At 48.4% G+C, this 23,448-nt stretch overlaps 1 protein-coding gene across 2 annotated transcripts in view; it reads left to right on the forward strand.

Moving 5' to 3' along the window:
* The window catches only part of FAM83H (family with sequence similarity 83 member H), a 34,282-nt gene extending 28,305 nt beyond the window's left edge, over positions 1 to 5,977 (forward strand). The window contains exons 4-6 of one of the 2 annotated variants that reach the window (XR_011361595.1): positions 1,160 to 1,284; positions 1,495 to 4,776; positions 4,820 to 5,977. Coding sequence is in view for 1 of the 2 variants with exons in the window: in XM_069956943.1 (XP_069813044.1) it covers positions 1,160 to 1,284; positions 1,495 to 4,147 (2,778 nt within the window). In the remaining variant the exon portion in view is untranslated. Of the gene's footprint in view, positions 1 to 1,159; positions 1,285 to 1,494 lie in introns of both variants that reach the window. The other variant, XM_069956943.1, reaches the window with a different exon arrangement.
* The last annotated feature ends 17,471 nt before the right edge of the window (positions 5,978 to 23,448 follow it).

Raw genomic sequence — 23,448 nt, forward strand, 5'->3', positions numbered from 1 at the left:
TTGTTACTAAAGGTGCTTTTACACGTAACGATTATCATTCGAATTCGAACGATAATCGTACGTGTAAACGCAGCAAACGATCAAACGACGAACGAGAAATCATTCATTTTGATCTTTCAACATGTTCTAAAATCGTTGTTCGTCCGCAAAAATTTTGCAGATCGTTCCGTGTAAACGTTCGTCGCGAAAGTCCGCTCGCCCGCAGCCCGGCCCCCCGCTCATCCGCAGCCCGGCCACGCATCCTACAGCCCCCTGCGCGGGCTCGATCGCCACCCCCGCCGGTCGATCAGCACCCTTGACACCCCGATCGCCACCCCCGCCGCTGCCGCTCCGATAGCCCCCGCCACGAGCATACCTTACCTGCTTGGCGTAGCAGGTGTTCGAAATTCCCGGCTCCCCTCTTCAGTGCATTGATTGGCTGAAGAGGGGAGCCGGGAATTTCAAACAGCTCCTCTTCAGCCAATCAGTGCTGAAGAGGAGCACTGATTGGCTGAAGAGGAGCTGTTTGATGGGCGGGGGGGCCGGGCTGCGGATGGGCGGGGGGCTGGGCTGCGAGCAGGGGGGCGGGCTGGGCTGCGGGCGGGCGGGCGGTCTGGCGGTCTTAAAACGATTTTTCCGTACGATATATCGTTCCGTCTAAACGCTGATCCTTATGAAAAAAAAATCGTTACTCCGACATCGTTAATCGTACGATCGGGCGAATTATCGTTCCGTGTAAACGTAGCTTAAGTGTAAAAGATTATGTGAATTTGTGGTTCCCTATGGCCATAAAATCAGATGTGGACTTTAGTATGTGACCTGCTATAGAATAGGATCCAGTGATGCGTCCTGTAAGGGCGGACGCTGATGGACAGATGTCCAATAGCCACTCCATGTTTTGGTGGTGAAGTATAGCATAGGAAGTTTTCTTGGTGGCCATGAAAAGCTCTTGGTACTTGCACCCTACACCTTCCCCTGACTCCTAGACCCATTGCTCAGAACATGACATTTAGGCCCTTTTGATATACAGTAACGCATAATTTATTTATTGTATAATGTAATATAAGTATAACCTGTATTGTACATATATATATTTTTTTTTTTCAAAAAACGCTGCGGAATCTGTTGGTGCTATACAAATAATTATTATCATCATCACATATCTCTTCTCTCTTCACAGTTCCTGAGGGTGCGGACTGTCTCTGGCCCTACATATTTCTGCAGAACGGGCACCACGTTCAAGGGAAACCTTCTGGAGAAGTTCATGCTGGTGGATTGTACAGTGGTGTTGAGTGGCACATACAGGTGAGATGATGAGGAATGAGTAAGAAACTTATTGTACATTATATTATATTATGATCTGCACCAGATTCTATAAACTCTCGACAAGAGATGGTGTTGGCTGCCATTTGGGGTCCATCGCCCAGTAATAAATGTGCTGTTGTTTTTGTATCTTGTTGTAGACTGTTGTAGTTGTTCTGTTGGGACTAAGTCCTTGTTCTTCTGCTTTCACAGCTTTATGTGGTCCTTCGAGAAGATCCACCGCAGCATAGCTCATATCTTTCAAGGAGAACTGGTATCGAGCTTTGATGAAGAGTTCCGCATTCTATTTGCACAGTCTGACCCTCTAATTCCCCCTGAGAATGCTTTGATCAAGATGGAGAAACCCTTCATGGGAATGGTGCCATTTGCCGGCCAGCGTCCTTTCTTTGATCGAAAGCTTCACTTCATGTACCCAAGAGATGACAGCTCCCAGAACTCCTTCAACTCCTTTGGTGTAGATCCCGACCGCCATTTTCTTCAGTCATTTCGCAGAGAAGACATGATGAGACACACCATGGAAACTGGTGGTGGCATGAGATTTCATGGACCAAGGGCTCCAGACCAAATGCAGATGCAAATGCACATGGATAAAATGCAGATGTCCTTCATGCAGAACAAGCACTTAGACATTGATGCTTTTAAGAGGCACAGCTTTGCAGAAGGCACCTTTGAGAATTACACAGCTTCCAAGCAGTACGCCAGGCAAATGTATATGAACACTGACAATAATGAGTACCGCTTTCAGTCAAGTCAGTTCCAGAAAAGCCAGTTTATACAAATGGATCGTACTGGACGGACTCAAGGACTTTTCGAGAAGATTCGAGGAAACCGTCAGGGTTTCCAAGAAGCTGATGAGGTGGATTCCAGGTTTCCTCCTTACAAAACTTTACAAGGAGACAGTAATTTTGCTATTGAGGGCCCACACACAAGGCTGGGCTACAACCCCTCCAACTCCTCTCGAGAGCTTAGACAAGGCTCGGACCAGGTGATGCTCGGGAGCGAAGGGAGATTTGGTCAGAGATCACAAGGGCGTCAGAAGTTTATGTGTCAGATATCCCCCACACAAAAGCAAAGCTCCGAGCAGAAGCAGTTTTTCCAAGACCAAGATGCAGATAAGAAAGTTCAAGAAAACAAGCAAGGTTTACGGAGCTGGCGCATCTCCTCATACTTGAGTGGAATTCAACCAGATCAAGAGGAAGAAGGAATGATGATAACCGCAGATTCAGAACCTTTTGAAGAACCTCCAGTACCTATGGAAAAACCTTTACCTCCAAATGAAACCATGGCAAAGTATTCTATTGATCCCATCCCCCCATATAAACCCTTATTGACGGTTAGTGAAGCCACTATGCAAGGGGACACTAGCAAAGAGGTGGCCTTGTTGGAGAAGGAGAAAGAAGATTCCTTCTTATCACGACATGATTCTTTCCGGTCACGGACTAATCCCTTGATTCAAAGAAGTTCCCGTTTAAGATCATCACTTATATTTAGCAACTCTAAACTGGAGCAGCATGGTTCCACCACTGAGGCCGTGCAAGTTATTCAGAAGGAACAGAACACAAGTGAGGTGGTAAAAGAGAATGAGATCATAAAGACCTCATCCAAGGTAGCCGAGATCCTAGAGAAGTACAGAAGCGGCAGCAAAGACAATGAAGTGACCTCTGTAATGCAAGCCAAAGCGGCCTCTAAAGTCATTCATGAGGAGACAGAGAATGGCCAGAAAAAGAACACTACTGAAACCATGGCTTATAAATCCCTGGAGTCCAAACTTCTAGACAAAGATTCTTTTAGCCGCACACTTCTTGAATCGCAGTATCGGTCTTCAGTCACTTCTCAGTTCCAAGATATTTTTGGCAAAGATAGACATGCAAGCTCCATTACAAAAGTCGAGCAAAGGGTATCAAACATCCAGACAATAGATAGCAACATGGCTGCTCTCCTGGAGTCAAAAGAGAGTGGCCCTATTATCACTGAAATTATAGACCCGCCAAAACCTCCAGAGGTTGAATTGCCAAAGCTAGTAAGCAAACCAAACCCTGCCCTTATGTTTGGAAATGCTCTAGAAAGTATGTCCCAAAACCCGACACCTGTCATCACTTCCCCCACCACCTCTTTAACCAAATCAGAGGAAGAACTATCAAAATCGGAACCCACCCCTATGGAGTTCATCCGGAGAGGGTCCATGAGGCTCAAGCAATTTCTTCAGTCAAAAACCGAGAAGAAGGCAGAAGAAGAGGCAGTTTCTGATGCAGCTAAAGTAGAGAAACAGAATAGTGCCTTCAGACGCCTGTCTAAAACTGAGATTTCAGAGCCAACGCTAGTGGTGGAGCCTGAAGACAAGACCACTAAACTAGCATCTTCCCCACCCAAACCCACATCTACTTCTCAGTCCAGGCTGTCATCTTCAACCTCAAATGTTATTTTCAGTAGTAACCTACGGGATGACACCAAGGTGATCCTGGAGCAGATATCCGCCAATAGTCAGAAAAATAGGGCGGAAATGGCCAAGCAGTCTCAGGCTATAACCAGCAATGATTCAGAGATGACCACTGCCAACTCAACGGAGACCAAAGCAGAAGAGGTCAGCAGTCCAGAATCCGGTTCTCTCACCCGGTCAGGAAGCTTTCTCAGCCGAAGCAGATTCTCACGGCCTTCCCCAACCTCTCCGGAGGATAGAGATAACCTGCTAAAGCGCATGGAGAGTATCCGGAAGGAAAAACGAGTGTACAGTAGGTTTGAAGTATTCTGCAAAAAGGAAGAACAAGTGGAGGAGAATGAGGATGACTCGAAGGATAAGAAAGTGGGGAAACTGCTGGGGAAGTTAGGAACTTTTATTAAGAAATGACCATAGTCGTGATTAAGGTGTTTCCAGCTAGTGCCAATAACACCTCTTGTATAATGAGGGTCCTGTGTGTTACCAGTTCCCACTGGTGTTGTATGTGGAAATCTCCAATATCGACTTTTATGTGACTTTTGTCATGGAAACTTTTATATCACTAGATAGAAACTACATGGAACAGGAGGAACCTGTGAATGAACTGGACCTTCAGAAACGGTACTGACCTCTGCCCTATTACCTAAGAATGATTTCACTTGTGCCTACGATGTTTGGAAGGGGCGCTGACTACTACCCTACCTCCTTGTCTACCTGCAGTAACATTCCATATGGTGCAGTTCTGGAACTACAAGCCCCATCATGTTTGTGATGTGCTGGGACTTGTAGTTTCAGAGCTTCCTGACATAGCTGACCTGCTACAGCGCCTCAACATTAATTTATTAACTAGATGGGAAGAAGCTGACCGCTACTGGACAGATAATGGAGAGAACTTCGAGGTGGAGGCCGCGTGGAGTCACATTGCAGGATGAAGCACTGACCGTTTCCCTGTTTTTCTACCATGTGTAAATAGCTGTGTATATTTCTTAGCAGTATGTAAAACCTGTGAATGATGGTGATTTCCTGACACAAAACCCAAGGCCTTACAGACAGGAAGGATCCAGTCTTATAACACTATGTGAGGCCTTACAGACAGGAAGGATCCAGTCTTATAACACTACGTGAAGCCGTCAGAGCTGGTGGTGGATTCACTACCATGTGGTGCAGGAGGGCCGTTCTGCTGGTCTTGGTTGCATTTGGTGGCGCCAGATGTTCCTGCACTGTAGTATTGTAGTATATAAGCTGATAGGATTCTAGAGGGAACCAACAGATACAGTATACATAGCATTTATTCCAACAGAGCAGTATACAGGGGATTTTAGAAATTTAAATGTGGAAAATTAGGGCTGGTCCAGTCATTATGGAATGGAATAGAAAGTTGTGGAATTGTCCTAAAAGATTTGGTGCTTTATTACTTGATAGTTTCTGGATCTTGTCGACAATTGTTTACATTCAAAGACTGACCCTGACCCCGCGTTGGGCTGACACTGCTGCTGGAGCTGTTACAGTGTATCAGTGCAGGATATCAGCCAGAGGACAGGACCAAGAGCAGTGCTACCGTGTTCAGGATCGCAGCAGCACAAATCTCTCTTATCCTGGTGGCTCATCTATACTGATACACTGTAACAAAGCCCCAGCATTGTGAGCAGCGCTGGATCCGGGTGGCTTTGGGGTTTCATCCTTGGTTTTCAGACAATGAACGACATTTGTTGTTTACACTCAGATATGAGAATCGAAAAGCACAAAGTTTCTTAAGTTTTTTACACAACCCAGATGACCCAAGAGTAGACAGTGATTTATGACCATGATGTAGATGGATTGCGACCCTGGCGAGTTGTAGTTCCACAGTTTTGCTGCCACAACCTCTGTGTATTGTGACCAATCACTTGCTGTATTATTCTGAGCTCTGTGTAGCACATCCTACCGCGGCTGTAGGAGCACTGATTTATTACTACTGACATGGATTCCAGGGATGGATTCATTGTATGAGAGTTGGGGGTGGGCTGCAGAGCTGACACTCAGTGACTACTATGTGCGAACGTCTTCTGCTTTATATGGTGATTAAGATAATGTGTCTATTGTCTGGTGTGATTGGATATTTAATGTAAAGGTAGAATTGTATAAGAAGCTTTGGATGTGATCCGTTCAATCATTGTACATGCACTTTCCTCCTGTAGGGGGCGGTGCAGATGCCAGGCAGGCTCAGGTATAATGTGCCGAAATAAAAACATTCTTCTCAAACTGTTTTCCCGTTCCTTATTGTGTTCTTTTATATGGGGGCTCAGACAATCTTTGTGCTTGTCAACTGGGACTGGGACACTCACGGAAGACACACAGACTGAAATTTCCAAATATCAAATCCGACAATGAGGTTGACCGAGATTGTCCACCAGTAAAGCTCCTGTATGCCCCAAAGTAACTGGGTAGAGGGAAAATAAAGGTCATGGTATCCAACACAGCCACCTGAGAAACCAATTTAGTAGAGAAAAAGTATGGTCATCAACATAGAAAATGGGAGGGTAGCATCACCCAACACTGAGGATCCAACATAACAGAGGAAGAGTATGGTCACCAGCATAGAGAATAGAAGGGTAGCATCACCCAACACTAAGGATCCAACATAACAGAGGAAGAGTATGGTCACCAGCATAGAGAATAGAAGGGTAGCATCACCCAACATCGAAGAACACAACATAAAGAAGGAGTAAGGGCCCTATTACATGGGACGATTATCGTTCGAAATATCGTTAGATCATTCGGATTTAAAATGATGATCTTTTACTGTAATAGCAGACAAAGATTAAACGACCAACGAGAAATCGTTGGTTGTTTGATAGAATTTGAACCTATTTTTATCGTTGATCATTTGCAAAACGTTGGTACGTAATAAGATGTTCGGACGTTTGCAGTAGCGACAAATGCAATAGCGACAACAAGACGACCGCATAATAGAATAATCATAACTAACAATCATCGTTCCATGTAATTGGGTGCACGATTTCAGGTCGTTTGCCATACCGGTCGCTTTGTGTAATAGTACCCTAAGGAGGATGACTTTGCTCAACACTGAGGACCCAACTAGGGATGGTACGAACCCGAACCCTCGGTAATGAACCCCGCTGTCTGCCCGCTCCGTGCAGCGGGCGGATCCAGCGGGAGGACCGCCTGCAAAATGGGATACAGCCATAGCCATAGGCTGTATCCCATTTTTCCAGTCGGACCTCCCGCTGGATCCGCCCGCTGCACGGAGCAGGCAGCCAGCGGGAATCCGATGCCGAGCGTTCGGGTTCATCCGAACCCAAACCTCGGCGGGTTCGGACCATCCCTAGACCCAACCCAACATGAAAAGTATGGTCATCAACATAGAAAATCGAAGGGTAGCATGACACAACACTGGAGAACCCAACATAATATAAAGGAAGAGTAAGGTAATAGAAAATAAGAGGGTGACCTCTCCCAACTCAACGTTACAGAGGAAAAGTATGGTCATCAACATAAAAAATAGGATGAAGGCCTCACCCAACAATGAGAAAGCTAAAACAACGTAAAGCAATAGTATGATCATCAACATAGAGAATGGGAGGGTAGCATCACCCAACACCGAGGAGCCAAAATCAACGGAAAGTACAAATATGGTCATTAATCCACTGTGACCATACAGTTCCCCACACAGGCTCCTCACTGTTTACAGTGCAGGTACATCCAGTGACTACTGAGGGGTGTGAAACGCAAATACATAGTTACATAGTTACATAGTTAATACGGTTGAAAAAAGACACATGTCCATCAAGTTCAACCAAGGAGGGGATGGATACAGGGAAGGGGGAGGGGTGATATGTTCTATACATATGCATCTATATTATTTTGGTCTAAGAACTTGTCTAAAGGGACAGAAGTTAAACAAACAAAGTTGCGGACCAACCTTGATAATTATTGAAGAGTGCTATGACCTTCCTAGCACTGTCAGAGCAGAGCACAGCGTTCCTGGCACTGTCAAAGCGGTGTGCATTGTTCCTGGCACTGTCAGTGTGGTGTGCGGCATTCCTGGCACTGTCAAGAGCGGTGTGCGGCATTCCTGGCACTGTCAGAGCGGTGCGCGGTGTTCCTAGCACTGTCAGCATGGTATGTGGCGTTCCTGGCACTGTCAGAGCGGTCTGCGGCGTTCCTGGCACTGTCAGAGCGGTCTGCGGCGTTCCTGGCACTGTCAATGTGGTCTGCGGTGTTCCTGGCACTGTCATTGTGGTCTGCGGTGTTCCTGGCACTGTCGGTGGTGTGCGGCGTTACTGGCACTGTCGGTGGTGTGCGGCGTTCCTGGCACTGTCAGTGGTGTGCGGCGTTCCTGGCACTGTCAGTGGTGTGCGGCGTTCCTGGCACTGTCAGTGGTGTGTGGCGTTCCTGGCACTGTCAGTGGTGTGCGGTGTTCCTGGCACTGTCAGAGTGATGTGCAGTGTTCCTGGCACTGTCAGTGGTGTGCGGTGTTCCTGGCACTGTCAGAGTGATGTGCAGTGTTCCTGGCACTGTCAGTGGTGTGCGGTGTTCCTGGCACTGTCAGAGTGATGTGCAGTGTTCCTGGCACTGTCAGTGGTGTGTGGTGTTCCTGGCACTGTCAGAGTGATGTGCGGTGTTCCTGGCACTGTCAGTGGTGTGCGGCATTCCTGGCACTGTCAGTGGTGTGCGGCGTTCCTGGCACTGTCAGTGGTGTGCGGCGTTCCTGGCACTGTCAGTGGTGTGCGTCTCCCAGCACTGTGCACTATGATAAATGACTTCATAAATTGCTATCACATGATTAAACACTGACCCCTCTGCTAGGGGCAGCTAATTGTGGTGTGCTAGAGCAGTTGCTTGACGGAGTACTAGTTCCCTTTCTAGCACCCCCTAAAGTAATTGCCCCCATATGGTAGTTACCCATTTTTTCACCAAGCAGTAGGTAATCCCACAATTGTGCCCCATTTAGTAGCCCCCCAATAGTCTCTTATATAGTAGCCAGCCCTCCCCCATAGTCTCTTATATAGTAGCCAGCCCTCCCCCATAGTCTCTTGTATAGTAGCCAGCCCTCCCCCATAGTCTCTTTATATAGTAGCCAGCCCTCACCCATAGTCTCTTATATAGTAGCCAGCCCTCCCCCATAGTCTCTTATATAGCAGCCAGCCCTCCCCCATAGTCTCTTATATAGCAGCCAGCCCTCCCCCATAGTCTCTTATATAGCAGCCAGCCCTCCCCCATAGTCTCTTATATAGAAGCCAGCCCTCCCCCATAGTCTCTTATATAGAAGCCAGCCCTCCCCCATAGTCTTATATAGTAGCCAGCCCTCCCACATAGTCTCTTATATAGTAGCCAGCCCTCCCCCATAGTCTCTTGTATAGTAGCCAGCCCTCCCCCATAGTCTCTTGTATAGTAGCCAGCCCTCCCCCATAGTCTCTTGTATAGTAACCAGCCCTCCCCCATAGTCTCTTGTATAGTAGCCAGCCCTCCCCCATAGTCTCTTGTATAGTAGCCAGCCCTCCCCCATAGTCTCTTATGTAGTAACCAGCCCTCCCCATAGTGTCTTATATAGTAGCCAGGACGTGTGCAATGAAGTCACTGCGCTGCCAACATCGGGACACTACTCCCATACACCTAGGCCACAGGCTAAAAACTGCCTGCAGCCTACAAGATTATAATATGGGCAGTATGAGCGGCTGTCCGGACCACCCATAATATAATCTGCTGGGATGTCGGCAGGCATTGATTTAAAACAAACAGTGATTAGACTGTTGGGCCAAAAATAATGGCACCTCGGGCCTGAGCTATATGAAAACACGTCCTTGTATTATGTTTAGGGATGGTCCGAACCTGCCGAGGTTCGGGTTCGTATGAACCGGAACGCTTGGCATCAGATTCCCGCTGTCTGCCCGCTCCGTGCAGCGGGTGGATACAGCGGGAGGACTGCCTATGGCTATGGCTGTATCCCAGTTTTCCAGGCGGTCCTTCCGCTGTATCCACCCTCTCCAAGGAGCGGGCAGACAGCGGGAATCATTTCCAAGGGTTCGAGTTCGTACGAACCTGAACCGAAGCAGGTTCGGACCATCCCTAATTATGTTCTATTTCACTATTTGTACATTGTTATGGTGGTGGCCATCTTGCCTGAGCTATTTTTTTTTTTTAGCAGCATTTAGTGACATGCTTTACAGCCAAGCTCATGGACATAGATGACAATACTCTGTCCCCTTGAGATGAATGTGAGACACTGACACTGATTCCGGTTCTCCGCTCGATTACTATGGGCTCCAGCAGTGTTTTTTCATTAATAAAAAATCCCATCCTATAAAAGTTTAAAAGTCGTATATACACAAGTAAGATACCGAAAGAAAGATCATTGGGCAAAAAGAGACACCTCATACAGCCCCATAGACCAAACAATAACAGCGTTATAAGGAGGGAATAGAGCAAAGGATAACAGCGTTATACAGAGGGAATAGAGCAAAGGATAACAGCGTTATACAGAGGGAATAGAGCACAGGATAACAGCGTTATACAGAGGGGAATAGAGCACAGGATAACAGCGTTATACAGAGGGGAATAGAGCACAGGATAACAGCGTTATACAGAGGGAATAGAGCACAGGATAACAGCGTTATACAGAGGGAATAGAGCAAAGGATAACAGCGTTATACAGAGGGGAATAGAGCACAGGATAACAGCGTTATACAGAGGGAATAGAGCACAGGATAACAGCGTTATACAGAGGGAATAGAGCACAGGATAACAGCGTTATACAGAGGGAATAGAGCAAAGGATAACAGCGTTATAAGGAGGGAATAGAGCACAGGATAACAGCGTTATACAGAGGGAATAGAGCAAAGGATAACAGCGTTATACAGAGGGAATAGAGCACAGGATAACAGCGTTATACAGAGGGGAATAGAGCACAGGATAACAGCGTTATAAGGAGGGAATAGAGCACAGGATAACAGCGTTATACAGAGGGAATAGAGCACAGGATAACAGCGTTATACAGAGGGAATAGAGCACAGGATAACAGCGTTATACAGAGGGGAATAGAGCACAGGATAACAGCGTTATAAGGAAGGAATAGAGCACAGGATAACAGCGTTATACAGAGGGAATAGAGCAAAGGATAACAGCGTTATACAGGGAATAGAGCAAAGGATAACAGCGTTATACAGAGGGGAATAGAGCAAAGGATAACAGCGTTATATAGAGGGGAATAGAGCAAAGGACAACAGCGTTATACAGAGGGAATAGAGCAAAGGATAACTGTTATAAGGAGGGAATAGAGCACAGGATAACAGCGTTATACAGAGGGAATAGAGCACAGGATAACAGCGTTATACAGAGGGAATAGAGCACAGGATAACAGCGTTATACAGAGGGAATAGAGCACAGGATAACAGCGTTATACAGAGGGGAATAGAGCACAGGATAACAGCGTTATAAGGAAGGAATAGAGCACAGGATAACAGCGTTATACAGAGGGAATAGAGCAAAGGATAACAGCGTTATACAGGGAATAGAGCAAAGGATAACAGCGTTATACAGAGGGGAATAGAGCAAAGGATAACAGCGTTATATAGAGGGGAATAGAGCAAAGGACAACAGCGTTATACAGAGGGAATAGAGCAAAGGATAACTGTTATAAGGAGGGAATAGAGCACAGGATAACAGCGTTATACAGAGGGAATAGAGCACAGGATAACAGCGTTATACAGAGGGAATAGAGCAAAGGATAACAGCGTTATAAGGAGGGAATGGAGCACAGGATAACAGTGTTATACAGAGGGAATAGAGCACAGGATAACAGCGTTATACAGAGGGGAATAGAGCACAGGATAACAGCGTTATATAGAGGGGAATAGAGCAAAGGATAACAGCGTTATAAGGAGGGAATAGAGCAAAGGATAACAGCGTTATACAGAGGGAATAGAGCAAAGGATAACAGCGTTATACAGAGGGAATAGAGCAAAGGATAACAGTGTTATACAGAGGGAATAGAGCAAAGGATAACAGCGTTATACGGAGGGAATAGAGCAAAGGATAACAGCGTTATAAGGAGGGAATAGAGCACAGGATAACAGAGTTATACAGAGGGAATAGAGCACAGGATAACAGCGTTATACAGAGGGGAATAGAGCACAGGATAACAGCGTTATAAGGAGGGAATAGAGCACAGGATACCAGCGTTATACAGAGGGAATAGAGCACAGGATAACAGCGTTATACGGAGGGAATAGAGCACAGGATAACAGCGTTATACAGAGGGGAATAGAGCACAGGATAACAGCGTTATAAGAAGGGAATAGAGCACAGGATACCAGCGTTATACAGAGGGAATAGAGCACAGGATAACGGTGTTATAAGGAGCGGGCTGTTAATCAGCCGGGTCGTGACGTCTGCCGACAAGATCCCGGAGCCTGGTGGGGGTCCTAGAGCAGTGATCCAGTGCTGGGGAGGCACAGGGAGAGGTGAGTAGTGATGGTTGTTATGTCCCTCCCCCCCCCCCCCCCCCCCTGCTCTTTCACAAATGTTTTAGAGTGCTGAGCTTCTCCTTTAAGGGGTTAAAATATTTGATCTGCATATAGCAGAAGTGTCCTAGGATTTTGGAAGACCTTGGCTTTAGAGATGAGCAGCCTGTGACATAAGGTGGATGGGTAGGTGAAGACTTGTAGCCGGGCGACTACTTGCGGAGCACTGTCCAGTAAGTATTGGCTGCCGAGGGTCCTAACAATTTTGGCTGCATTTATAAAGTAGAGAAAACCAGAACTCACAGAGAATCCGACCTTGCTGTGATGCAGCACTTGTTAGGCACCTTCACGAGGACTCGGCACCAACTGCAACTTCAGTAAACTTTAAGGAATTCTGCAGAATGCAGGAGCTTGGAGTGTGGACAGGTTGGATCCCTCAGTGGTAGTCGCACCCCAGGGGCTTAGCGGAGCATGCTACAGGAAAAGGGAAGGAGTGCAGCTCAGGCCCCTGGGGGAAGAAGACTCCTCTCTGGCTGGGGACACAGCTGGGCTCAAATACACAGGAACTACCGGAACTGACCGAGACGCTCCACTCCCCAGACCTGACCCTTTAGTGTACAAGAAGCTTAGGGGAAGGAAGAGACAGAGGGCCCTATTACACCTAGCGATTACCGTGTAAAGATTCGCTATGACGCAGATCACTAGTGATAACTATGGATGTAGTAATGATTCTGATGTTATTACATTCACCAATTGCCATTATGAATGTCATTATAAGGACGCTAATCGTTCCACAGGACGACGCACACACCGCGTTTTATCTGTGAACGAATAGATATGGGAACAATCAGCAAACTATGAACGATGTCCTGGAGACTCCAGAAGTGTCAGGCCGCTCAGCCAATCACTGTCACTTCAGTGGTGGCTGCAGTGAGCGGAAAACAGGCAGGAGGACACCAGGAGCAGGGAGAGGTGAGTATCACCATTGCTAGCATATTGGCTCTTGCCTACAATGATCATTGGGCCGTGTAATACCGCCCTGTTGGGAAATACATATCATAAAGGGTTAATTTGATTTGCTTTTACATACTTTTTGTTGTTGTGCAGTTTAAGCAAGAATGTGCAGGGTCTGGAGAAGGTAAATAAAGATGTGCAAACACTCTTAGGGAAAAGGAATGACCCCCCCCGTAAGGGCCAACCACCCTGTGGTGTCAGACTTCACTTAAAGCCGTCCTCGCCTTATGTGTCGTCTCCTTGCTGACAAGTAAATTATCTTGACTAAGGGTCCATTTACACAGAAAGATTATCTGACAGATTATCTGCCAAAGATTTGAAGCCAAAGCCAGAAACAGACTATAAACAGAGATCAGGTATAAAAAAAAAGCCTGAGATTTCTCCTCTTTTCAAATCCATTCCTGGCTTTGGCTTCAAATCTTTGGCAGATAATCTGTCAGATAATCTTTCTGTGTAAATGGACCCTTAACGCCAGGGCTCCTAGGGCGTCGCTAGGGGAGCTCAGAGGGGGCCGCGCATAGACCCTGCTCTGAACCGCTGTGATCTCAGCTGCTACGTGCTGCCCGGGACTGGCAGTTACTGGGCACAGCTCGATCGCCATGCCTGCTAATTTGCCATTTAAATGCAGCTGTCACTTGCCAGATGGTGAGGTGTGACTCCACTACAGGAGTGGTTGATTGGGGAGTAGCTCAGCCAGGTTATGTTGTCGTGATGCCAGTGCCAGTTGGGCACACAGGTATGGGGGCACACCTGCTTTTATTTTAGTTAGGCTGGCTATACCTTTCCCCCTGTGGTCGGTGACCTGCCGGGCTGTGAAGGGTCCCTCTTTCTTCAGGATACTGTCCTACACCGACTCCTGTAGCGGGCTGTCTCCTCTCTGTAGAGCGGCTCCTGTAGCGGGCTGTCTCCTCTCTGTAGAACGGCTCCTGTAGCGGGCTGTCTCCTCTCTGTAGAGCGGCTCCTGTAGCAGGCTGTCTCCTCTCTGTAGAGCGGCTCCTGTAGCAGGCTGTCTCCTCTCTGTAGAGCGGCTCCTGTAGCGGGCTGTCTCCTCTCTGTAGAGCGGCTCCTGTAGCAGGCTGTCTCCTCTCTGTAGAGCGGCTCCTGTAGCAGGCTGTCTCCTCTCTGTAGAGCGGCTCCTGTAGCGGGCTGTCTCCTCTCTGTAGAGCGGCTCCTGTAGCAGGCTGTCTCCTCTCTGTATAGCGGCTCCTGTAGCAGGCTGTCTCCTCTCTGTAGCTCCTGTAGCGGGCTGTCTCCTCTCTGTAGAGCGGCTCCTGTAGCGGACTGTCTCCTCTCTGTAGAGCAGCTCCTGTAGCAGGCTGTCTCCTCTCTGTAGAGCTGCTCCTGTAGCGGGCTGTCTCCTCTCTGTAGAGCTGCTCCTGTAGCGGGCTGTCTCCTCTCTGTAGAGCGGCTCCTGTAGCGGGCTTTCTCCTCTCTTTAGAGCGGCTCCTGTAGCAGGCTGTCTCCTCTCTGTAGAGCAGCTCCTGTAGCGGGCTGTCTCCTCTCTGTAGAGCTGCTCCTGTAGCGGGCTGTCTCCTCTCTGTAGAGCGGCTCCTGTAGCGGGCTGTCTCCCCTCTGTAGAGCGGCTCCTGTAGCGGGCTGTCTCCTCTCTGTACAGCGGCTCCTGTAGCGGGCTGTCTCCTCTCTGTAGAGCGGCTCCTGTAGCAGGCTGTCTCCTCTCTGTAGAGCGGCTCCTGTAGCAGGCTGTCTCCTTTCTGTAGAGCGGCTCCTGTAGCAGGCTGTCTCCTCTCTGTAGAGCAGCTCTTGTAGCGGGCTGTCTCCTCTCTGTAGAGCGGATCCTGTAGCACGTTGTGTCCACTCTGATGCGTACTGTAGGCAATCTGCTTGACAATCATGCAGCAAGGCCTGTGTGTGTTTTTATATATATATATATATATATATATATATATATATATATATATATATATATATGTTGTTAGCATTGTCTGTGCAGTCCGGTCTTCATGTATCAACCCCCCCACTATCTTCCCCATTCTCAATGCCAGGGCCTTAGCGAAAATCTTCACATCACTGTTAAGTAGGGAGATCGGTCTAAAAGACTCAACCTCAAGTGGGTCCTTACCAGGCTTGGGAAGAAGAACAATAGACGCTTCCCCCATGGAGAGTGGTAATTTTTTCATTTCAACCGCCTCATTAAGAACCTGGCACAATGCTGGCAGCAGCACCTCCCTGTGAGCCCTATACACCTCATAGGGGAGACCATCCTTTCCCGGTGTAGTGTTCCCAGATATTTCATTTAATGCCCTCCCTAGCTCGGCTCCTGTAGCAGGCTGTCTCCTCTCTGTGTAGCGGCTCCTGTAGCAGGCTGTCTCCTCACTGTGTATCGGCTCCTGTAGCAGGCTGTCTCCTCTCTGTGTAGCGGCTCCTGTAGCAGGCTGTCTCCTCACTGTGTATCGGCTCCTGTAGCGGGCTGTCTCCTCTCTGTAGAACGGCTCCTGTAGCGGGCTGTCTCCTCTCTGTAGATCGGCTCCTGTAGCGGGCTGTCTCCTCTCTGTAGAACGGCTCCTGTAGCAGGCTGTCTCCTCTCTGTAGAGCGGCTCCTGTAGCGGGCTGTCTCCTCTCTGTAGAGCGGCTCCTGTAGCAGGCTGTCTCCTCTCTGTAGAGCGGCTCCTGTATCAGGCTGTCTCAGCACTGTGGATCGGCTCCTGTAGCAGGCTGTCTCCTCTCTGTAGAGCGGCTCCTGTAGCAGGCTGTCTCCTCTCTGTAGAGCGGCTCCTGTAGCAGGCTGTCTCCCCTCTGTAGAGCGGCTCCTGTAGCGGGCTGTCTCCTATCTGTAGAGCGGCTCCTGTAGCAGGCTGTCTCCTATCTGTAGAGCGGCTCCTGTAGCGGGCTGTCTCCTCTCTGTAGAGCGGCTCCTGTAGCAGGCTGTCTCCTCTCTGTAGCTCCTGTAGCAGGCTGTCTCCTCTGTGTAGAGCGGCTCCTGTAGCAGGCTGTCTCCTCTCTGTAGAGCGGCTCCTGTAGCAGGCTGTCTCCTCTCTGTAGAGCGGCTCCTGTAGCAGGCTGTCTCCTATCTGTAGAGCGGCTCCTGTAGCGGGCTGTCTCCTCTGTGTAGAGCGGCTCCTGTAGCGGGCTGTCTCCTATCTGTAGAGCGGCTCCTGTAGCAGGCTGTCTCCTCTCTGTAGAGCGGCTCCTGTAGCAGGCTGTCTCCTCACTGTGTATCGGCTCCTGTAGCGGGCTGTCTCCTCACTGTGTATCGGCTCCTGTAGCGGGCTGTCTCCTCTGTGTAGAGCGGCTCCTGTAGCAGGCTGTCTCCTCTCTGTAGAGCGGCTCCTGTAGCAGGCTGTCTCCTCTCTGTAGAGCGGCTCCTGTAGCGGGCTGTCTCCTATCTGTAGAGCGGCTCCTGTAGCAGGCTGTCTCCCCTCTGTAGAGCGGCTCCTGTAGCGGGCTGTCTCCTCTGTGTAGAGCGGCTCCTGTAGCGGGCTGTCTCCTATCTGTAGAGCGGCTCCTGTAGCAGGCTGTCTCCTCTCTGTAGAGCGGCTCCTGTAGCAGGCTGTCTCCTCACTGTGTATCGGCTCCTGTAGCGGGCTGTCTCCTCACTGTGTATCGGCTCCTGTAGCGGGCTGTCTCCTCTGTGTAGAGCGGCTCCTGTAGCAGGCTGTCTCCTCTCTGTAGAGCGGCTCCTGTAGCAGGCTGTCTCCTCTCTGTAGAGCGGCTCCTGTAGCAGGCTGTCTCCTCTCTGTAGAGCGGCTCCTGTAGCAGGCTGTCTCCCCTCTGTAGAGCGGCTCCTGTAGCGGGCTGTCTCCTATCTGTAGAGCGGCTCCTGTAGCGGGCTGTCTCCTATCTGTAGAGCGGCTCCTGTAGCAGGCTGTCTCCTCTCTGTATAGCGGCTCCTGTAGCAGGCTGTCTCCTCTCTGTAGAGCGGCTCCTGTAGCAGGCTGTCTCCTCTCTGTAGAGCGGCTCCTGTAGCAGGCTGTCTCCTCTCTGTAGAGCGGCTCCTGTAGCAGGCTGTCTCCTCTCTGTAGAGCGGCTCCTGTAGCGGGCTGTCTCCTCTCTGTAGAGCGGCTCCTGTAGCACGTTGTGTCCACTCTGATGCGTACTGTAGGCAATCTGCTTGACAATCATGCAGCAAGGCCTGTGTGTGTTTTTGTATATATATATATATATATGTTGTTAGCATTGTCTGTGCAGTCCTTGCTGTGTATACGGTAAATTATAAAGCTATACAAAAGGCGCTATTCCACCGAACGATTATTGTTCATAAACTCACTCCCGCTCGTTAATCATAATCGCTTCGTGGAATTGGTGTAAATGAGCGAACGACAAAGGCGAAATAGTTATATTGTCGTTCAAAATAGTTTTTCAACACGTCGAAAAAAAATTGTTGGTCTTTGAAAGATAATTTGCTAATCGGTTCGTAAAATTAGAAATCTTTCAGTCGTTCGTAAAAAGGTTTAAAAAACGTAGGTGTGTCGTATGGTCATGATCACCCCGGCGAACGTTTTAAACAATCATGTAACGACCGCAAAATAATCGTTACACTACATATATCGTTCACATTCCCACGTGTGTTGTGTTATCGTTCGTAAAATAAAATCGGTAACGAGCGGTCGTTGGAGCGAGTTTATGAACGATAATCGTTCCGTAGAATAGGGCCTTTACCTCTCCAGGCTCCCCATTACCCTCCTGGCGTCTCCCCACTCTCTGCAGCCTCCGCTCTTACATCTATGAAGTGACAGGCCACTTAGATCAGATCTCATAATTGGCTGCAAAATTACGCGCAAAGGGCCCTATTACACGGAACGATTATCGCGCGAAAAAACGTTATCATTCAAATTTAAACGATAATCGTTCTGTGTAATTGCAGGCAACGATCGAAAAATCGTTCATATATCGTTGATAGTTGATTTAAATCTGAACCTAAAATTATCGTTAATCGTTCGCTGTAATTCCACATTTGTTCACTAATCGTACAGTGTAATTGCACATTGTCTATTGTTTTGCTGGGATCAGAAGGAGTAAACAGTTATAGTAATGATCGTATCTAACGTGGATGCCATCCATTGTCTCACTATCATAAGTCTAGCAAAAAAGGTCCATCTAAGTATCTTCTTCCTAAGGGTTTTACCCTTTATATTCAACCCAGAAGTATCCCCAAGAATTCCCAGAGCAGGCCCAAACTCAAAACCAAGTCCCACTTTCCCTTTAATCCAGTCATACACCGCCTCCCAATAACCCTTCAGGGCATCACAGGACCACATCATATGCCCCGTCCCCGCGCCCTCCTCTCCACATCTAGGACACTTACTATTGCTCCATTTCCTGATTTTATACAAAAATCTAGGGGTATAGTACAGTTGGTGCAAAATATGGAATTGTATGGTCCTATGACTACCCACTGGGGATACTTCCTTCATATTACCCACAATTACTTTCCACTGATTATCCTTTAACCCCCCTATCTCCCCCTCCCACTTCTCTTTACATCTATCCCCAAAATCTAGTTCCAATATCAAATGGGAGTAAATTATTGACACCTCCTTCTTCCTGATGAATCCTTCTCTAAGCTTTTTCACTAGACTATGTGGCTTACATATTATATTACCAGTACCCCGAATTCTTTCCTTAAGAGTCTCAATCACTCTAACATAGAGCAGCCAATATTTATCCCCCACAGTATGCTCTGTTCTAATTACGTCCCACCCCTTAATAGTCGCTCCAGCCCTTACATCAGACACCACTTTTATACCAGCATCATACAGAGGCGATACCCCCTCAACCCTTCCCCCTTCATCCTTAATCCATAAAGGAGCAAACTCCACTACCCCCTGCATTTTTAGCTGCTTCTTAAGATTGTGCCAGGTTCTAACCAGAGATGAAACCATAGTGCTGCCTCTCCACTCCTTCCCTTCCAAGATTCCTACCTCTTAAGATTTGGAAAATATCCCAGGCTCCCCCGCCAAACTTCTGACTCAAGATGGAGAAGAGCCTGTTATTTTTCCAATTAGCTAACCAGTAAAGCTGTATGGCCAAAAAATATTTCTCCACATCAGGAACACCCAGCCCTCCTTTATTCAATGGGGCACATAATTTTTCCAATTTGGTACGAACCCTTTTCCGCCCCCATATCAGTGCATTCCAAGCTGCTCTGATTCTTTTGAAAAACCTCCTCTCTATCCATATTGGTGCCGCATTGAATAAATAGAGCAATTTTGGTAAGAGGATTGCTTTAATTAAAACTATCCTATCCGCCATAGTGAGGCTAAATCTCTGCCACATTTTGACCTTATCCTCCACATTTTTAACTATTATTTCCGTATTCAACTGGTTAAATTGATCCACTCTTCTGGATATCTGTATTCCCAAGTACCTAAAACTACTATCCCTTTCAAGACTTCTCAACGGAGGGAAGATCATCACCTGGCTTGAGTCTAGGGGCATCAGTACCGACTTGGCCCAGTTGATAGATAAGCCAGACAATCTCCCTATCTCCTGTATCAAATACATTATTCTGGGGACCGCAATCTGTGGATTACTCAAAAAAAAAAGTAGGTCATCTGCATACAGGGATATCCTGTCTCCACCCCCCCTCGCCCCGAAGCCCTCAATATACTCATCGTCTCTAATCTTAATTGCCAACGGCTCAATACTCAGGGCGAACAGGAGGGGGGAAAGAGGACACCCCTGCCTTGTACCCCTCCCCAACCCGAACAATTCTGAATCCATCCCATTAGTACTAACCGAAGCCCTGGGGTTATCATATAATAGCTGGACCAAACCAATAAAATTATCCCCAAACCCATAGCATCTAAGCACCTCCCACAGATAGTCCCACTCCACCCTGTCGAAGGCCTTGGTAGCGTCCAACGACAGGATGGAATGGGACCCCAGCGCCTCCACTGTCTGTATGTTTTCAAATAAACGTCGGATATTATGTTTTGGCATTCTCCCTGCCACAAAACCACACTGGTCTTCATGTATCAACCCCCCCACTATCTTCCCCATTCTCAATGCCAGGGCCTTAGCGAAAATCTTCACATCACTGTTAAGTAGGGAGATCGGTCTAAAAGACTCAACCTCAAGTGGGTCCTTACCAGGCTTGGGAAGAAGAACAATAGACGCTTCCCCCATGGAGAGTGGTAATTTTTTCATTTCAACCGCCTCATTAAGAACCTGGCACAATGCTGGCAGCAGCACCTCCCTGTGAGCCCTATACACCTCATAGGGGAGACCATCCTTTCCCGGTGTAGTGTTCCCAGATATTTCATTTAATGCCCTCCCTAGCTCGGCTCCTGTAGCAGGCTGTCTCCTCTCTGTGTAGCGGCTCCTGTAGCAGGCTGTCTCCTCACTGTGTATCGGCTCCTGTAGCAGGCTGTCTCCTCTCTGTGTAGCGGCTCCTGTAGCAGGCTGTCTCCTCACTGTGTATCGGCTCCTGTAGCGGGCTGTCTCCTCTCTGTAGAACGGCTCCTGTAGCGGGCTGTCTCCTCTCTGTAGATCGGCTCCTGTAGCGGGCTGTCTCCTCTCTGTAGAACGGCTCCTGTAGCAGGCTGTCTCCTCTCTGTAGAGCGGCTCCTGTAGCGGGCTGTCTCCTCTCTGTAGAGCGGCTCCTGTAGCAGGCTGTCTCCTCTCTGTAGAGCGGCTCCTGTATCAGGCTGTCTCCTCACTGTGTATCGGCTCCTGTAGCAGGCTGTCTCCTCTCTGTAGAGCGGCTCCTGTAGCAGGCTGTCTCCTCTCTGTAGAGCGGCTCCTGTAGCAGGCTGTCTCCCCTCTGTAGAGCGGCTCCTGTAGCGGGCTGTCTCCTATCTGTAGAGCGGCTCCTGTAGCAGGCTGTCTCCTCTCTGTAGAGCGGCTCCTGTAGCGGGCTGTCTCCTCTCTGTAGAGCGGCTCCTGTAGCAGGCTGTCTCCTCTCTGTAGCTCCTGTAGCAGGCTGTCTCCTCTGTGTAGAGCGGCTCCTGTAGCAGGCTGTCTCCTCTCTGTAGAGCGGCTCCTGTAGCAGGCTGTCTCCTCTCTGTAGAGCGGCTCCTGTAGCAGGCTGTCTCCTCTCTGTAGAGCGGCTCCTGTAGCGGGCTGTCTCCTCTCTGTAGAGCGGCTCCTGTAGCAGGCTGTCTCCTATCTGTAGAGCGGCTCCTGTAGCAGGCTGTCTCCTCTCTGTAGAGCGGCTCCTGTAGCAGGCTGTCTCCTCACTGTGTATCGGCTCCTGTAGCGGGCTGTCTCCTCACTGTGTATCGGCTCCTGTAGCGGGCTGTCTCCTCTGTGTAGAGCGGCTCCTGTAGCAGGCTGTCTCCTCTCTGTAGAGCGGCTCCTGTAGCAGGCTGTCTCCTCTCTGTAGAGCGGCTCCTGTAGCGGGCTGTCTCCTATCTGTAGAGCGGCTCCTGTAGCAGGCTGTCTCCCCTCTGTAGAGCGGCTCCTGTAGCGGGCTGTCTCCTCTGTGTAGAGCGGCTCCTGTAGCGGGCTGTCTCCTATCTGTAGAGCGGCTCCTGTAGCAGGCTGTCTCCTCTCTGTAGAGCGGCTCCTGTAGCAGGCTGTCTCCTCACTGTGTATCGGCTCCTGTAGCGGGCTGTCTCCTCACTGTGTATCGGCTCCTGTAGCGGGCTGTCTCCTCTGTGTAGAGCGGCTCCTGTAGCAGGCTGTCTCCTCTCTGTAGAGCGGCTCCTGTAGCAGGCTGTCTCCTCTCTGTAGAGCGGCTCCTGTAGCAGGCTGTCTCCTCTCTGTAGAGCGGCTCCTGTAGCAGGCTGTCTCCCCTCTGTAGAGCGGCTCCTGTAGCGGGCTGTCTCCTATCTGTAGAGCGGCTCCTGTAGCGGGCTGTCTCCTATCTGTAGAGCGGCTCCTGTAGCAGGCTGTCTCCTCTCTGTATAGCGGCTCCTGTAGCAGGCTGTCTCCTCTCTGTAGAGCGGCTCCTGTAGCAGGCTGTCTCCTCTCTGTAGAGCGGCTCCTGTAGCAGGCTGTCTCCTCTCTGTAGAGCGGCTCCTGTAGCAGGCTGTCTCCTCTCTGTAGAGCGGCTCCTGTAGCGGGCTGTCTCCTCTCTGTAGAGCGGCTCCTGTAGCACGTTGTGTCCACTCTGATGCGTACTGTAGGCAATCTGCTTGACAATCATGCAGCAAGGCCTGTGTGTGTTTTTGTATATATATATATATGTTGTTAGCATTGTCTGTGCAGTCCTTGCTGTGTATACGGTAAATTATAAAGCTATACAAAAGGCGCTATTCCACCGAACGATTATTGTTCATAAACTCACTCCCGCTCGTTAATCATAATCGCTTCGTGGAATTGGTGTAAACGAGCAAACGACAAAGGCGAAATCGTTATATTGTCGTTCAAAATAGTTTTTCAACACGTCGAAAAAAAATTGTTGGTCTTTGAAAGATAATTTGCTAATCGGTTCGTAAAATTAGAAATCTTTCAGTCGTTCGTAAAAAGGTTTAAAAAACGTAGGTTTGTCGTATGGTCATGATCACCCCGGCGAACGTTTTAAACAATCATGTAACGACCGCAAAATAATCGTTACACTACATATATCGTTCACTTTCCCACGTGTGTTGTGTTATCGTTCGTAAAATAAAATCGGTAACGAGCGGTCGTTGGAGCGAGTTTATGAACGATAATCGTTCCGTAGAATAGGGCCTTTACCTCTCCAGGCTCCCCATTACCCTCCTGGCGTCTCCCCACTCTCTGCAGCCTCCGCTCTTACATCTATGAAGTGACAGGCCACTTAGATCAGATCTCATAATTGGCTGCAAAATCACGCGCAAAGGGCCCTATTACACGGAACGATTATCGCGCGAAAAAACGTTATCATTCAAATTTAAACGATAATCGTTCTGTGTAATTGCAGGCAACGATCGAAAAATCGTTCATATGTCGTTGATCGTTGATTTAAATCTGAACCTAAAATTATCGTTAATCGTTCGCTGTAATTCCACATTTGTTCACTAATCGTTCAGTGTAATTGCACATTGTCTATTGTTTTGCTGGGATCAGACGGAGTAAACAGTTATAGTAATGATCGTATCTAACGACCATTGTTCTGTGTAATATGGTGAACGATTTCAGGTTAACGATAAACAATCTCTTTTGTGATCATTTATCGTTAGTTGTTAATCGCTAAAAATCGCCATCTTTATTATATCTTCGCTTGGGCCCTATTCCACCGGACGATTATCGTTCAGATTATCGTTAAATCGTTCGAATCTAAACGATAATCGTTCGGTTGAAATGCAGTTAACGATTAACAAACGAACGAGAAATCGTTGATCGCTTTATAAGACCTGGACCTATTTTTTT

The sequence above is a fragment of the Dendropsophus ebraccatus genome, chromosome 2, assembly GCF_027789765.1.
Source record: "Dendropsophus ebraccatus isolate aDenEbr1 chromosome 2, aDenEbr1.pat, whole genome shotgun sequence".
Taxonomy (NCBI): Eukaryota; Metazoa; Chordata; class Amphibia; order Anura; family Hylidae; genus Dendropsophus; species Dendropsophus ebraccatus.